This window comes from Leucopleurus acutus, assembly GCF_964270905.1.
Source record: "Leucopleurus acutus genome assembly, chromosome: 12".
Taxonomy (NCBI): domain Eukaryota; kingdom Metazoa; phylum Chordata; class Mammalia; order Artiodactyla; family Delphinidae; genus Leucopleurus; species Leucopleurus acutus.
Window position 1 is genome coordinate 45,757,219 of NC_139154.1, and position 17,728 is coordinate 45,774,946.

The window sequence follows — 17,728 nt, forward strand, 5'->3', positions numbered from 1 at the left end:
TCGGGAAGGAGCCCAACACTCAACCAAAAGCTGGCTTGAAGCGCATGCGGCGGTCAACGGACGCGGGGGGAGGCGGGGCGAGAGGGCGACGAGCCCAGCTATTGGCTGCGGCAGCTGCCCGTCACCGAGAAGCGCTACGGCCCCGACCGCAGACCACTACCAGCCGTTGGGCGCCGGAGCTACGACTTTTCTGGTTTCTTCTCAGCCAGGCTGGTCTGCGGTAGCGCATTTGCGCGGGACTCAGGGACGCAGCGGCCGAGTCTCCGGACCGGGCGGTCCCGCGGAATTCGGAGTCCACCGGCCGCCTCGGCGGCGCCGCGGCGGAGGGGTCGCGGGGTGCCTCGACCGAATCTCTGGACACGAAACGTTCTTAATCTACCGAGGCGACGGGCTCGAGCTGACTGGACCTCAGGTGGGACGGGCTCACTCTCCCGCCGCAGCTGACGACTCAGGCGCCGTGGGCTGTCGGGCCCGGCCCTGTCGTGGTGCCAGAGAACCGAAGGCCCTGCCAGTCGAGGGAGGGGAGCTGAGGTACCTGTCGCGGCCTGCAGCTTTTCCTCCAGGCCGGGCGGAGGCCACACGCACCTTGCCAGCGGGGTAGGAGGGAAGGGGCGGGGTCGTGGGTGCTTCTCCCTCAGGCACGGGCTGGACGGGTCTGGACGGGGCTGGGGGTGGCGGTTTGGGACTCTCAGAGCTTGAAGACAAGCTAATTGTGTTCAAAAGCCCTTCCTTCTGTGAGAAGCCCATCCTGGGTGTGCTTCAGGAGTCAGAAGGCTGCAACTCTGCCCACTCCGAAAACTGCAGATGCGACTCCTAGAGGCCAGGCTGAGAATTGCCACACCGGCTCCATTGGGCCACGTTGTGGGAAGCCTGGGATTCGAGGGGACGGCGGGTGGGTCTGGAGAGAGCTCCCCTGCTTAAAGGAGGCTGGCTCGGAAGACACCAGCAGAATCCTGGGTGAAGGCCCCTCTCCTTAGGGAAAGTGTGGGTGTCTAAAGTTCAGAATCCGTTCCACGTCCGTTCACGGCCACGAATAGTGATTATTAATCAAATAGAAGAGAATAAATCTGAATTCTCGTTACTAAGTAAGCTGATTTCTTAGTTTTTCTAGGGGCTCTGTTATTTGTGAACACAATGAAAAGTTCAGACAGTGATGTGATAACTGACAGACTTACCAGGCTCAAGAGCTCAAACGAATGGCTGGAGCCCCAGCCACTTTCCTTCATGGAGGTACAGTAGTAGTGGCATTCTGAAGTTTATACTTGGGTGGTTGCACTGACAAGTGGCCTGTGCTAAATGTATTATTCTCTGTGTTTTCTATTCTATTCTTTATTATCCCTTTCTTTCTATTAACCTTGTGTTTACTTTGCTCTCCATTTTCTAGTTTAACATGGGTTATATACCTTTTCTAGTATAACAGAGTTACGAAGTTTCTTCTGAAGCTTTAACTGCATCACCCAAATTTATATATGTTGTGGTTTTGTTTTTTTAGATTCTTTTTTTCTACACAGCTTTATTAAGGTATACTTGATATACAATAAACTGCATATATTGAAAGTGTACAGTTTGATAAATTTCTAGCTATGTATTCACACATGAAACCATCACCACAGTTGAGACAGTGAACATATTCAGTACCTCCAAAGTTTCCTCATTGTGTCCCTTTGTGAGTGCCCCCTCCCTGCCTGCTTTCTATCACTATAGTTTATTTTATTTTTCTTAAATTTTATTTTTATTTTTTAAAATTTTTTTTTGAATTTTTTTATACAGCAGGTTATTAATTATCCATTTTATACATATTAGCATATACATGTCAATCCCAATCTCCCAATTCATCCCACCACTATCACCCCCCAACACTTTCTCCCCCTTGGTGTCCATACGTTTGTTCTCTACATCTGTGTCTCTATTTCTGACCTGCAAACCGGTTCATCTGTACCGTTTTTCTAGGTTCCACATATATGTGTTAATATACGATATTTGTTTGTCTCTTTCTGACTTACTTCACTCTGTATGACAGTCTCTAGATCCCTCCACGTCTCTACAAATGACTCAATTTTGTTCCTTTTTGTGGCTGAGTAATATTCCGTTGTATATATGTACCACATCTTCTTTATCCATTCGTCTGTTTCTGGGCATTTAGGTTGCTTCCATGTCCTGGCTATTGTAAATAGTGCTGCAGTGACCATTGGGGTGCATGTGTCTTTATGAATTATGGTTTTCTTTGGGTATATACCCAGTAGTGGGATTGGTGGGTCATGTGGTAATTCTATTTTTAGTTTTTTAAGGAACCTCCATACTGTTCTGCATAGTGGCTTTATCAATTTACATTCCCACCAACAGTGCAAGAGGGTTCCCTTTTCTCCACGCCCTTCCCAGCATTTGTTGCTTGTAGATTTTCTGATGATGCCCATTCTAACTGGTGTGAGGTGATACCTCATTGTAGTTTGATATGCATGTCTCTAATAATTAGTGAGGTTGAGCAGCTTTTCATGTGCTTCTTGGCCATCTGTATGTCTTCTTTAGAGAAATGTCTATTTAGGTCTTCTGCCCATTTTTGGATTGGGTTGTTTGCTTTCTTTTTTTTTTGGCTGTACGCGGGCCTCTCACTGTTGTGGCCTCTTCTGTTGCGGAGCACAGGCTCCGGATGCGCAGGCTCAGGGGCCATGGCTCACGAGCCTAGCTGCTCCGCGGCATGTGGGATCCTCCAGGACCGGGGCACAAACCTGTGTCCCCTGCATCAGCAGGCGGACTCTCAACCACTGTGCCACCAGGGAAGCCCTGGGTTGTTTGTTTTCTTAATATTGAGCTGCATGAGCTGTTTAGGTATTTTGGAGATTAATCCTTTGTCCGTTGATTTGTTTGCAAATATTTTCTCGCATTCTGAGTGTTGTCTTTTCATCTTCCTTTGCTGTGGAAAAGCTTTTAAGTTTCATTAGGTCCCATTTGTTTATTCTTGTTTTTATTTCCATTATTCTAGGAGCTGGATCAAAAAAGATCTTGCTGCGATTTCTGTCAAAGAGTGTTCTTCCTATGTTTTCCTCTAAGAGTTTTATAGTGTCCAGTCTTACATTTAGGTCTCTAATCCATTTTGAGTTTATTTTTGTGTATGGTGTTACAGAGTGTTCTAATTTCATTCTTTTACATGTAGCTGTCCAGTTTTCCAGCACCACTTATTGAAGAGACTGTCTTTTCTCCATTGTATATCCTTGCCTCCTTTGTCATAGATTAGTTGACCATAGGTGTGTGGGTTTATCTCTGGGCTTTCTATCCTGTTCCATTGATCTGTATTTCTGTTTTTGTGCCAGTACCATAGTGTCTTGATTAGTGTAGCTTTGTAGTATAGTCTGAAGTCAGCTCCGTTTTTTTCCCTCAAGACCACTTTGGCTATTCGGGGTCTTTTGTGTCTCCATACAAATTTTAAGATTTTTTTATTCTAGTTCTGTAAAAAATGCCATTGGTAATTTGATAAGGATTGCATTGAATCTGTAGATTGCTTTGGGTAGTATAGTCATTTTCACAACATTGATTCTTCCAGTCTAAGAACATGGTATATCGCTCCATCTGTTTGTATCATCTTTAATTTCTTTCATCAGTGTCTTACAGTTTTCTGCATACAGGTCTTTTGTCTCCCTAGGTAGGTTTATTTTTTGGTGTTTTATTCTTTTTGTTGCAATGGTAAATGGGAGTGTTTCCTTAATTTCTCTTGCAGATTTTTCATCATTAGTGTATAGGAATGCAGGAGATTTCTGTGCATTAATTGTGTATCCTGCAACTTTACCACATGGTGTTGATTAGCTCTAGTAGTTTCCTGGTGGCATCTTTAGGATTCTCTATATATAGTATCATGTCATCTGCAAACAGTGACAGTTTTACTTCCTCTTTTCCAATTTGTATTCCTTTTATTTCTTTTTCTTCTCTGATTGCTGTGGCTAGGACTTCCAAGACTGTGTTGAATAATAGTGATGAGAGTGGACATCCTTGTCTTCGTCCTGATCTTAGAGGAAATGCTTTCAGTTTTTCACCATTGAGAATGATGTTTGCTGTGGGTTTGTCGTATATGGCCTTAATTATGTTGAGGTAGTTTCCCTCTGTGCCCACTTTCTGGAGAGTTTTTTATCGTAAATAGGTGTTGAATTTTGTCAAAAGCTTTTTCTGCATCTATTGAGATGATCATATGGTTTTTATTCTTCAATTTGTTAATATGGTGTATCACATTGATTGATTAACGTATATTGAAGAATCCTTGCATCCCTGGGATAAATCCCACTTGATCATGGTGTATGATCCTTTTAATGTGTTGTTGAATTCTGTTTGCTAATACTTTGTTGAGGGTTTTTGCATCTATATTCATGAGTGATATTGGTCTGTAATTTTCTTTTTTTGTGGTATTTTTGTCTGGTTTTTGTATCAGGGTGATGGTGGCCTCATAGAATGAGTTTGGGAGTGTTTCTTTGCAGTTTTTTGGAAGAGTTTGAGAAGGATGGCTGTTAACTCTTCTCTAAATGTTTGATAGAATTCACCTGTGAAGCCATCTGGTCCTGGACTTTCGTTTGTTGGAAGATTTTTTTTTTTTTTTTTGCGGTACACGGGCCTCTCACTGCCGTGGCCTCTCCTGTTGTGGAGCACAGGCTCCAGACGCGCAGGCTCAGCGGCCATGGCTCACGGGCCCAGCCAATCCGTGGCACGTGGGAATCCTCCTGGACCGGGGCACGAACCCATGTCCCCTGCATTGGCAGGCAGACCCTCAACCACTGCGCCACCAGGGAAGCCCTGTTGGAAGATTTTTAATCACGGTTTCAATTTCATTACTTCTGATTGGTCTGTTCATATTTTCTATTTCTTCCTGGTTCTGTCTTGGAAGGATATACCTTTCTAAGAATTTGTCCATTTTTTCCAGGTTGTCCATTTTATTGGCATAGAGTTGCTTGTAGTAGTCTCTTAGGATGGTTTATATTTCTGCGGTGTCTGTTGTAACTTCTCCTTTTTCATTTCTAATTTTATTGATTTGAGTCCTCTCCCTCTTTTTCTTTTTCTTTTTTTTTTTTGCGGTACACAGGCCTCTCACTGTTGTGGCCTCTCCCGTTGCAGAGCACAGGCTCCGGACGTGTAGGCTCAGCGGCCATGGCTCACGGGCCTAGCCGCTCCGTGGCATGTGGGATCTTCCCAGACCGGGGCATGAACCGTGTCACCTGCATTGGCAGGCGGACTCTCAACCACTGCGCCACCAGGGAAGCCTTCTCCCTCTTTTTCTTGATGAGTCTGGCTAATGGTTTATCAATTTTGTTTATCTTCTCAAAGAACCAGCTTTTAGTTTTATTGATCTTTGGTATTGTTTTCTTTGTTTCTATTTCATTTATTTCAGCTCTGATCTTTATTATTTCTTTCCTTCTACTAACTTGGGATTTGTTTTTCTTTCTCTAGTTCCTTTAGGTGTAAGGTTAGATGGTTTATTTGAGATGTTTGTTGTTTCTTGAGGTAGGATTGTATTGCTATAAACTTCCCTCTTAGAACTGCTTTTGCTGCATCCCATAGGCTTTGGATCGTTGTGTTTTCATTGTCATTTGTCTCTAGGTATTTTTTGATTTCCCCTTTAATTTCTTCAGTGATCTATTGGTTATTTAGTAACGTATTGTTTAGCCTCCCTGTGTTTGTGTTTTTTACATTTGTTTTCCTGTAACTGATTTCTAATCTCATAGCGTTGTGGTCAGAAAAGATGCTTAATATGATTTCAATTTTCTTAAATTTACTAGGGCTTGATTTGTGACCCAAGTTGTGATCTATCCTAGAGAATGTTCTGTGCGCACTTGAGAAGAAAGTGTGATCTGCTGTGTTTGGATGGAATGTCCTATAAATATCAATTAAATCTGTCTGGCCTGTTGTGTCATTTAAAGCTTGTATTTCCTTATTAATTTTCTGTTTGGATGAGCTGTCCATTGGTGTGAGGTTTTAATGTCCCCCACTGTTATTGTGTTACTGTCGATTTCCTCTTTTATAGCTGTTAGCAGTTGCCTTATATATTGAGGTGCTCCTATGTTGGGTGCATATATATTTATAATTGTTATATCTTCTTCTCGGATTGATCCCTTGATCATTGTGTAGTGTCCTTCCTTGTCTCTTGTAACATTCTTTATTTTAAAGTCTATTTTATCTGATACAACTATTGCTACTCCAGCATTCTTTTGATTTCCATTTGCATGGAATATCTTTTTCCATCCCCTCACTTTCAGTCTGTATGTGTCCCTAGGTCTGAAGTGGGTCTCTTGTAGACAGCATATATATGGGTCTTGTTTTTGTATCCATTCAGCAAGCCTGTGTCTTTTGGTTGGAACATTTAATTCATTCACATTTAAGGTAATTGTTGATATGTATGTTCCTATTACTGTTTTCTTAATTGTTTTGGGTTTGTTTTTGTAGGTTCTTTTCTTCTCTTGTGTTTTCCACTTAGAGAAGTTCCTTTAGCATTTGTTGTAGAGCTGGTTTGGTGGTGCTGAATCCTGTTAACTTTTGCTTGTCTGTAAAGCTTTTGATTTCTCCATCGAATCTAAATGAGATCTTGCCGGCTAGAGTAATCTTGGCTGTAGTTTCTTCCCTTTCATCACTTTAAGTATATCATGCCACTCCCTTCTGGCTTGTAGAGTTTCTGCTGAGAAATCAGCTGTTAACCTTATGGGAGTTCCCTTGTATGTTATTTGTCGTTTTTCCCTTGCTGCTTTCAATAATTTTTCTTTGTCTTTAATTTTTGCCAATTTGATTGCTATGTGTCTCAGTGTGTTTCTCCTTGGGTTTATCCTGTATGGGACTCTACGCTTTCTGGACTTGGGTGGCAATTTCCTTCCCCATGTTTGGGAAGTTTTTGACTATAATCTCTTCAAATATTTTCTCAGGTCCTTTCTCTCTCTCTTCTCCTTCTGGGACCCCTATAATGTGAATGTTGTTGCCTTTAATGTTGTCCCAGAAGTCACTTAGGCTGGCCTCATTTCTTTTCATTCTTTTTTCTGTATTCTGTTCTGCAGCAGTGAATTCCACCATTGTGTCTTCCAGGTCACTTATCCGTTCTTCTCCTCAGTTATTCTGGTATTGATTCCTTCTAATGTATTTTTCATTTCAGTTATTGTATTTTTCATCTCTCTTTGTTCTTTAATTCTTCTAGGTCTTTGTTAAACATTTCTTGCATCTTCTCGATCTTTGCCTCCATTCTGTTTCCGAGGTCCTGGATCATCTTCACTATCATTATTCTGAACTCTTTTTCTGGAAGGTTGCCTATCTCCACTTCATTTAGTTGTTTTTCTGGAGTTTTGTCTTGTTCCTTCATCTGGTACATAGCCCTTTGCCTTTTCATCTTATCTGTCTTTCTGTGAATGTGGTTTTTGTTCCACAGGCTGCAGGATTGTAGTTCTTGCTTCTGCTGTCTGCCCTCTGGTGGATGAGGTTATCTAAGAGGCTTGTGCAAGTTTCCTGATGGGAGGGACTGGTGGTGGGTAGAGCTGGCTGTTGCTCTGGTGGGCAGAGCTCAGTAAAACTTTAATCCACCTGACTGCTGATGGGTGGGGCTGGGTTCCCTCCCTATTGGTTGTTTGGCCTGAGGCAACCCAACACTGGAGCCTACCTGGGCTCTTTGGTGGGGCTAATGATGGACTCTGGGAGGGCTCACGCCAAGGAGTACTTCCCAGAACTTCTGCTGCCATTGTCCTTGTCCTCACGGTGAGACACAGCCACCCCCGCCTCTGCAGGAGACCCTCCAACACTAGCAGGTAGTTCTAGTTCAGTCTCCTATGGGGTCACTGCTCGTTCCCCTGGGTCCCGATGTGCACACTACTTTGTGTGTGCCCTCCAAGAGTGGAGTCTCCGTTTCCACCAATCCTGTCAAAGTCCTGCAGTCAAATCCCGCTAGCCTTCAACGTCTGAGTCTTTAGGAATTCCTCCTTCTGTTGCCGGATCCCCAGGTTGGGAAGCCTGATGTGGGGCTCAGAACCTTCACTCCAGTGGGTGGACTCTTGTGGTATAAGTGTTCTCCAGTTTGTGAGTCACCCACTGAGGAGATATGGGGTTTGATTTTATTGTGATTGCACCCCTCCTACCATCTCATTGTGGCTTCTCCTTTGTCTTTGGATGTGGGGTATCCTTTTTGGTGAGTTCCAGTGTCTTCCTGTTGATGATTGTTTAGCAGTTAGTTGTGATTCCGGTGCTCTCTCAGGAGGGAGTGAGAGCACGTCCTTCTACTCCGGATCTTGAACCAATCTCACTGTAGTTTATTTTACATTTAAATTTTTTTATACAAATATAATCTTATGTATTATTTTTGTCAGGCTTCTTTCACTCAGTATAATTTGCAATTCATCCATGTTGTTTCATGTTTCAGTACTCAGTTCCTTTTTTTTTTTTTTTTTGCTGAATGCTATATACCCCAGTTTGTCTATTCTGTCATTGGACGTTTGGGTTGTTTACAGTTTTTGGCTATTATAAATAAAGCTGTTAGGAACATTCATGTACATGTCTTTATATGGATATATATTTTCATTACTGTTGGGTAAACATCTAGTTGTAGAATGCCTAGGTCATATGGTAAATGAATTTAATATTTTATGAAACTGCCAACTGTTTTCCAAAGTTATATTATATTATATTATTTATTTATTTATTTATTTTTCTGGTGCGCGGGCCTCTCACTGTTGTGGCCTCTCCCGTTGCGGAGCACAGCCTCCGGATGCGCAGGCTCAGCGGCCATGGCTCACGGACCCAGCCGCTCTGTGGCATGTGGGATCTTCCTGGACTGGGGCACGAACCCGTGTCTCCTGCATCGGCAGGCGGACTCTCAACCACTGCGCCACCAGGGAAGCCCAAAGTTGTATTATTTTATATTTCCACTAGCAGTGTATGGGAGTTCCAGTGTTTCACATCCTAGCCAACATTTGGTACAGTCTGTGTGTGTGTGTGTGTGTGTGTGTGTGTGTGTGTGTGTGTGTGTGTAGGTGTAGTCTTTTGAGACATTCTAAAAGATGTAGAGTCACATTTCAAAAGATGTAGAGTCACATTTCATTGTGTGGTGTTTTAAAAAAATTAAAAATTTTTTGGCTGCATTGGGTCCTAGTTGCAGCTCGTGGGATCTTTGTTGAGGCATGTGGGATCTTTGTGGTGGTGCGCGGGCTTCTCTCTAGTTGTGGCATGCAAGTTTTCTCTTCTCTAGTTGTGGCATGCAGGCTCCAGGGTGCGTGGGCTCTGTAGTTTGCGGCACGCAGGCTCTCTAGTTGAGGTGTGCAAGCTCAGTAGTTGTGGCACGCGAGCTTAGTTGCCCTATGGCATGTGGGATCCCAGTTCCCCGACTAGGGATCGAACCTGCGTCCCCTGCATTGTAAGGCGGATTCTTTACCACTGGACTATCAGGGAAGTCCCTCATTGTGTGTTTTTTTTTTTGTTGTTGTTTTTTTTGTGGTACTCGGGCCTCTCACTGTTGTGGCCTCTCCCATTGTGGAGCACAGGCTCCGGACGCGCAGGCTCAGCGGCCATGGCCCTTGGGCCCAGCCGCTCCGTGGCATGTGGAATCCTCCCAGACCGGGGCACGAACCTGTGTCCCCTGCATTGGCAGGTGGACTCTCAACCACTGCGCCACCAGGGAAGCCCGTGCATTTTTTAATTTAAAATTCACTACCTTAAAGTGTACAATTCAGTGGTTTTTAGTATATCCACAAGGTTGTATAACCATCACCTCTCTAATTCCAGAACATTTTCATCACCCCAAAAAGGAAACTCATACCGTTTAGCAGTCCTTGTCCATTCCCTTCTCCCTTGTTCTCTGGCAACTGCTAATCTACTTTCTCTTAGATTTGTCTATTCTGGACATTGTATACAAATGGAATCATGTAGTATGTGGTCCTTTGTGTCTGACTTCTTCCACTTAGCATACTGTTTTCATGGTTCATCCATGTTGTAGCATGTGTCAGCACTTCATTCTTTTTTATGGCCAAATGATACTCCAGTATATGGATATACCACATTTTATTTATCCATTCATCAGTGGATGGGCATTTGGATTTTTTCTGGTTTTTGACTATTATGAACAATGCTGCTGTGAACATTGTATACAAGTTTTTGTGTGAACATATGTTTTCAGCTATCTTGGGTATATAACCTAGGAATGGAATTGCTAAGTCATATGGTAATTCTGTGTTTAACTTTTTGAGGAGCTGCCTACTGTTTCCAACAGTGGCTGTACCATTTTACATTCTCATCAGCAATGTATGAAGGTTCCAATTTCTCTACTGCTTAGAGTTCATTGAACCTCTAGTATTGGTGAGCGTATAGTTCCCAACACATCTGGAAAAATTTCAGCCATCGTTTCTTAAAATATTTTTTCTACCCCACCCCTTCTCCTTTTGGGAAATAAAATTACATGTTTAATCGCCTGCTTAAAGCTATCCCATAGCCCACTGATTATCTGTTAAACTTTTTCATACTTTTCCTCCCTGCATTTCATTTTGGACAGCTTCTATTATGATTTTAACTTTACTAATCATTTCTTCTGTAATACCCAGTCTGTTGATAATCCTGTCTGTTGTATTTTTCATTTCAGACATTGTGGTTTTTATCCCTTAAGTTTTTAGGGGGCCTTTTAAAAAATCTTCCGTGTCTCAAAACGTCTGCTGTTTCGTCTAGCTTCCTGCACTTATGAACTATTTTAATGTCTTGGTCTAATAATTATATCATCTGTGTCATTTCTGGGGTAGTTTTTTAAAAAAATATTTATTTGGCTGCACCAGGTCTTCGTTGCTGGGTGTGGGATCCTTAGTTGCAGCATGTGGGATCTTTAGTTGCGGCCTGCAAACTCTTAGTTGCGGCATGTGGGATCTAGTTCCCTGAGCAGGGATCAAACTTAGGCCCCCTGCATTGGGAGCATGGAGTCTTAGCCACTGGAACACAAGGAAGTCTCCTCTGGGGTAGTTTTGATTGATTCTTTTCATTAGTCAAATTTTCCTGCTTCTTTATATGCCTGGTGATTTTTTTTTTTTAATTTCTGAGATATACATTTTAAAGTAATAACTAGAATTATGACTTATAACATTATACCAGAACATATAAGATTTTTAGAAATTTCATGTAATGTCTGAAACATTTATATAAACATATTTCCATACAAATAACCCAAAGAAAGTTTAGTATTAGTTGTTTTTTTTTGGTTTGTTTTTTTATATTGCAGGTTCTTATTAGTCATCAGTTTTATACACATCAGTGTATACATGTCAATCCCAATCGTCCAATTCAGCACACCACCATCCCCACCCCACCGCGGTTTTCCCCCCTTGGTGTCCATACGTTTGTTCTCTACATCTGTGTCTCAACCTCTGCCCTGCAGACTGGTTCATCTGTACCATTTTTCTAGGTTCCACATACATGCGTTAATATACAATATTTGTTTTTCTCTTTCTGACTTACTTCACTCTGTATGGCAGTCTCTAAGTCCATCCACGTCTCAGCAAATGACTCAATTTTGTTCCTTTTTATGGCTGAGTAATATTCCATTGTATATATGTGCCACAACTTCTTTATCCATTCGTCTGTCGATGGACATTTAGGTTTCTTCCATGACCTGTATGCCTGGTGATGTTTTTAATTGGATGCCAGATGTGAATTTTTCCTTGTTGAGTGCTGGATATCTTTGATTTCCAATAAATATGCTGAGCTTTGTTCTGGTATGCGGTTAAGTTACTTGGACACAGTCTGATTTTTTTCATGTCTTGCCACCAAGCTTTGTTAGACAGAACTGTAGTATCATTTAGTGTATGGCCAATTTTGCTTTAGTACTTATTTTGTAAAACCCCTCTAAGTACTCAACTCTGTTTTATGCACCATAAAGTGTGTCACCCTGGCTGATGTTAAGAGGAATAACTCCTGGGGTTGTGTGACCTCTAGGGATTGTTCCCCTAATCCTATCAGGTACTTCTTTGCCCAGTGTTTCTTTGGGTAGTTTCCCCACATGCATATAGTGTTCAGCATTCACCTGAAGACGCAAGGGGGGCCCTCTACAGATCTAATTCTCTGCAGATCCCTAAAGCTCTTTCTCTGTATGACTTTCTTCCCTCTGGTACTGTGCTCTATGAACTGTAGCTACCCTGGCCTCCCCAGACTCCCAGCTCCCCTGCTCATTTCAGGGAGACAGGTGGATTCCACCTGATTTCCTCCTCTCTGTGCCACAGTCTGGAAATTCTCTCCAGGCTCTATTGAGCTATTTTAAGGCTTACCTTGTGTTCTGTATCTCAGGGGCCACTGTCCTTCATAGCCTGATGTCCAGTGTCTTGAACTGTTGTTTAACTTTTTTTTTTTTAAGGTAGGAGGATAAATCTGTTCCCTCTTATTCTATCTTCCTTCCTAACTTTCTTTCTTCTCCTATTCCATTCTTTTATTTATCATTTCTAGGACTCCAGTTATCAACTTGTTGAACCTTTTGCTGTTGTCTCATAAGTTGCTACAACTCTATTCATTTTCCAGTCTTTTTTCTTCCTGTTTCCCAGATTGGATAAATTCTAATGATTTGAATTCAAGTTCACTGACTCTTTTTATGTCATGTTCAATCTGCTGTTAAGCCCATTTAAGTTTGTTTGTTTTTTAAATTTAAGAACTGTATTTTCCACTTGGTTATTTTTCAGTCTCTATTTTTCTGCTGAGGTTTTCTATTCATTCATTATGAGCATATTTTCGTATAACTTCTTAAACATAGCTATAATAGTTGACCTAGAATCCTTGTCTGCTAATTCCAACATATGGGCCATCTCAGAGTTTGTCTCCAGTTGATTGTCTTTCTGTGTAAGGGTCACGTTTTCCTATTTGTCTAGTGATTTTGGACGTTATGAGAGATACATTGTAAAGGGTCTGGATTCTGTTATGTTCCTGTGATTAATACTGAGTTTTTGTTTTAGCAGGCAGTTAACTTGGCTGAACACGAACTCTGAACTTTGTCTCTCCTGCAGTTGGCAGCAGGTGAAATCACTGTTTAGTCTTTTTTAGCTTTAGCTGGGCTCCACGGAGTCTGATTTGTGCTTATGTAGTTCAAGGGTCTGCCAGAGATTTGGTCTGCAGAATTTGTGGCATTCTGTCTATGGCTTACTCCTTTCAGGTATTTCTCCTCTTCATTTTTCTGCTGCTGTGGTTGCCCTGAACTCTGTCTTCTAATTATTGAATCTGTAAAACTGTGTATTTCTTTCTGCATTTGAGCTACCTTGTTTAGCTATGACTGAGGCCTGCTGTTAGACAAAAGTCCACAAAGAACTGAAAACTTTTCCAGTGCTGTTCTCTTTTTCCAAGTGTTGGCTACCCTTTAGTTTCTTCCTGCTCTGGGTCAGTCTCCAGTGTTTTCAGGTGGTGGTTTTAATATTTCAGTACTCATCTTGGTTTTGACAGCAGTAGATTTGCTAGGAATAGCAACTCTGAGGCAGAAAGACAAAGAAAATGAATTTAGAGTTAGATACATTTGAGTTTGAATTCTGGGCTCAGTGCAGGATTTTCTAGGCTTCTGGTTGTTGCTTAACTCCCTTGAGCCTTAATTTCCTTGTGTGTTAATGGGGAAGGTTAGTTCTTAGATTTTGAGATTTTACTCATCTATTCTGGAAAACAAGGGTAGTGGAAGTGAAGACAACTAATTCCAATGACAGTTAATTTGAGAATATTTTATTTTTGTGTAATTATGAGAGGATTTCAAAGGCCCATCCCAAATGCCCACTTTGGGACTCTTTTATTATTAATCATTTTTTCCATTGTGGAAAAATTATATCATAAAATTTACTCTTTTTAACTATTTTTAAGTGTGTAAGTCAGTGATGTTAATTACATTCACATGTATGCTAGAAATCAACCTCTTGCATTTTCTGACATGTTTAATTGTGGAAAATTTGTTATGAAAATGGAAAAATTTAATTTTATGAGCTATTTCCTGAAGATTGTGTTGCTTTAAAATACTGAAAATGTGGCTTGTTCATAAAAAGTATTAATATTTGATAGCTATAATGACTAAATGAATTCAAATAGAATTCATTCAGAGTAAATGAATTCAAATAGAGGCCTGATTGTATCACTTTATAGGATGTGAAAAAAGATGGGTTTTACCTACCATGTGTGTCTGGGCGAAGTCATTTGACCATATTGGGACTCAAAATGTCTGTGATCTGAGTTATTTTTTCCCGAGAGTGAACTGTAGCTGAGAGCAGAAAGATTCAAATCCTCTTTAAAAAGTACTGATGATATGATTTGAAGTAGAAAAATTGGATTTATAGAGAACTTTCCAGGGATATGTATGTCACATAAAATATTATGAGTCTAGGTAGTATTAATAATTTAATTTTCAAATATTTGATTTTCAAAATGTCATTCTGTCATTTTAGGCATTAGCTAAAGAAGATATTGATGCAGCTATTCAATCAATATTATACAGAGAAAATTATATAATTAAGGTAAGAATTGGCTGCAGAATGTGTCTCAAAAATTAAATTTTGTTTTTCCATTTCAGATGTAGTACATTGTCATTATAAAAATTTTAGGGGGCTTCCCTGGTGGCGCAGTGGTTGAGAGTCTGCCTGCCGATGCAGGGGACACAGGTTCGTGCCCCGGTCCGGGAGGATCCCACATTCCGCGGAGCGGCTAGGCCCGTGAGCCATGGCCACTGTGCCTGCGCGTCTGGAGCCTATGCTCCACAACGGGAGAGACCACAACAGTGAGAGGCCCGCGTACGGCCAAAAAAAAAAAAAAAATTTAGAAAATATAGAAAACAATTAAAACACTCATTAGCCTTTAGGATTGAACTTAAAAGAGCTCTGAGATTGCTTTAATTTAGTTCCTCTCTTCCTATACTTTGTGAGGACTCTTTTATAGATACCTTATAAGAGTTTCCTCCTACTCACTTGTTCCTTTGTGTTAGTGGGGCTTCTGTGGAGTCACTAGGTATTCTTATTTTTTTTTCTGGCTGTGCTGTGCGGCTTGTGGGATCTTAGTTCCCTGACCAGGGATTGAACTTGGCCCCTCGGCAGTGAAGGTGTGGAGTCCTAATGACTGAACCGCCGGGGAATTCCCTCCATAGAATATTCTTCTTCCTCATTCTGTGTCGTTCCTTCTCTTCCTAGATAACTCTGTTCTTTAAGGCCCATCCCAAATGTCTACCAATTTGGAAATCTTTTAAAAAATTTAATTTTTCTATTGTAAAATATATATAACATAAAATTTGCTTTTTAACCATTTTTGAGTGTACAATTCAGTGACATTAATTACATTTATCTGTTGAGCAACCATAACCACTATGTATTTCTAAACCTTTTTCATCACCCCAACCAAAACTTTGTAGTCATTAAGTAGTAACTTCCCAGCTCTCCTTCCGCAAACCTCTGGTAACATCTAATTTATTTTCTGTCTCTATGAATTTGCCTATTCTAGACATTTCATATAAGTGGAATCCTACAATATTTATCCTTTTGTGTCTGTCATATTTCACTTAGCATATTGCTTTTAAGGTTCATCCATGTTATAGCATGTGTCAGAACTTCACTCCTTTTTATGATTGTATAATATTCCATTATACGTATATACCACATTTTGTTTATACCTTCATCTGTTGATGAACACTGGAGTTGTTTCCACCTTTTGGCTATTGTGAGTAGTGATGCAGTGAACACTGGTATACTAGTATCTGTTTGAACCCCATATATCTCTTGCTACATGGTCCCTCCTCCTGTTGTTTTGTAGATTTGTTTTGTTGTCTGTCTTCCAGGGAGAGCAGGCATGTTGTCTAATTTATTCATGTATTCTTTGTTTCCAGTATTGTGTGTGTCACACAGAAGCCAACCAAATGATTTAATTAATGGATGATTTTGTGGGTTATTCTTATGAATATAAATTAAGTTTAAAATTTGGAACAAGAAAACTTTAAGATAATATATTTGTCTTTCCTATCACTGTTTACTAGGAACTAGGTAAATATTTAAAGCATCATGACTTCTTAAATGCAAGAAAAAAAGAGATATTATATAAAAGATGGGTTGATCATGTGGCAGATCCTCTCCAGAAGAAAATTATAGAAAATGTTGCTTCACATAAGAAGATTATAAAAAGGAGACAAGAGGAATTAGATGCTTTTTTAAAATACGTAAATAAAAAGGTACTAAGAGATCATTTATTACTTTTTTCAGTTGCTTTAAAAGCTACAGTTATCTTTATTTATAATCATCCAAACAGCCTGCCCTTCCCAATTCTGTATATGTGTAATCTGTACTCCGTTATAGCACATACTATTCTTAAATCCAGGGCATGTGGAAAGGATGGAGGGAAAGGGTTAGGTCTGAATTTAAATGTGTACATTAGTATAATTTTTCTTTCTTTCTCATATGTAATTGTTAATTTTATATACCAATTTAAAAAAATTGGACTCTAGGTTCAAGATATATGTTTTTTTGAATTTTTTGTTTTTTATTCTGGAACTTGATTATTTATAAAGCTATAAAATATTTCTGTTCTCCTGGCATTTTTAAGAGATCTGAGATGTTTGAATATTAAGTACCTAAAAACAAATTCCTGTATCTTTTAGTGTTCCAACATCCTTTAAGTAGATTCCTTCTATCACTATAATATTTCTTACTTAAATACATTAAATTTAATTTCCAATTTGGTCTTCCCTTCCCTTTTGCATCTGTCATTGATGCCATTTCAAAGCATAAGAGTGGAACTGTGTGTTTGACTCTTGAGTCCTGTTATGCTCAAAATTAATTATGGACTGCTTGTTCTTATGTGTGGTTTTATTTCCTTCCTATAGGGAAATGCATTTATAGAGCATTATGATCCAAAAGAATATGATCCTTTTTACATGAAAAAAGAGGACCCGAATTTTCTGAAGGTAGATTTCTAATTTTAACTTTGGTATTATGTGGTTTGTTTTTTTGAGCAGTCCTAATATATAAGTAGTCCTTTAGTGATTTCCAATGAATGCAGTAAAATCTTAAGAATCATGTCCCATCTCCATATCTTAGAAAGGAACAAAAAAGCCAAAGTCCAAAGTAAATTAAACCTCTGTAAAATTTGAAAATATTGTATAATAATTGGGTGATAGATAACGTTAAAAAATTTCAGACTTTTAAATTTGTTACAAAAGTAATATATTTTTATGATCTGTAAATGAGAAAATCAATTTTAAAATAAATAATAAGAGACCACTCACAATTCCATTACCCAGAATGAACTCATGAACATTTTTCTGTATATTCTTCAAGACTTCTTTCTAATTATAAACCAACTATACTTCAATTAAAAAAAAAGACTTCTTTCTATGGGTAGGTATATGTACACATTTTTATTTAACAAGAATGGGATCATACCACACATTAGGTTTCAAAATCTTTTTTTTCTCAGTAGTTTATGATTTGCTTTCTTTCTTTGTCAGTAAGTGTAAATATACAATTGTAATCAATACATGGTATTCTGTTATTAATAGCTAACTTGCATTGAGAGCTTAACCAAATGTTAAGATTTCTTTTCACTTTATTTGAGCATTCACTGCTAATTTACAAATAAGGCAAGTGAGGCACGGTGGGTTAAGTTACTTGTCCAAGGTTACACAGCTGTAAATAGCAGAGTACGGGTACGTTTCTAAACACATATACTATCTTGCTATACCATCTTTTTTTTTTTTTTTAACATATTCCTTATTTTGAACCTCTAGATTGTTTTTGACCTATTGTTGTTATAAATGACATTATGATGA

At 39.8% G+C, this 17,728-nt stretch overlaps 1 protein-coding gene across 5 annotated transcripts in view; it reads left to right on the plus strand.

Annotated features, from left to right (window-relative positions):
* Positions 1-329: 329 nt before the first annotated feature.
* The window catches only part of LOC309970022 (protein FAM228B), a 42,409-nt gene continuing 25,010 nt past the window's right edge, over positions 330-17,728 (plus strand). For 4 of the 5 annotated variants that reach the window (XM_082852189.1, XM_082852188.1, XM_082852190.1 and 1 more), the window contains exons 1-5: positions 330-531; positions 1,103-1,230; positions 14,370-14,438; positions 15,941-16,132; positions 16,784-16,864. In XM_082852189.1, coding sequence (XP_082708315.1) covers positions 1,135-1,230; positions 14,370-14,438; positions 15,941-16,132; positions 16,784-16,864 — 438 coding nt within the window. In that variant the 5' untranslated portion in view covers positions 330-531; positions 1,103-1,134. Of the gene's footprint in view, positions 532-688; positions 893-1,102; positions 1,231-14,369; positions 14,439-15,940; positions 16,133-16,783; positions 16,865-17,728 lie in introns of those variants that run through there. The other variant, XM_082852192.1, reaches the window with a different exon arrangement.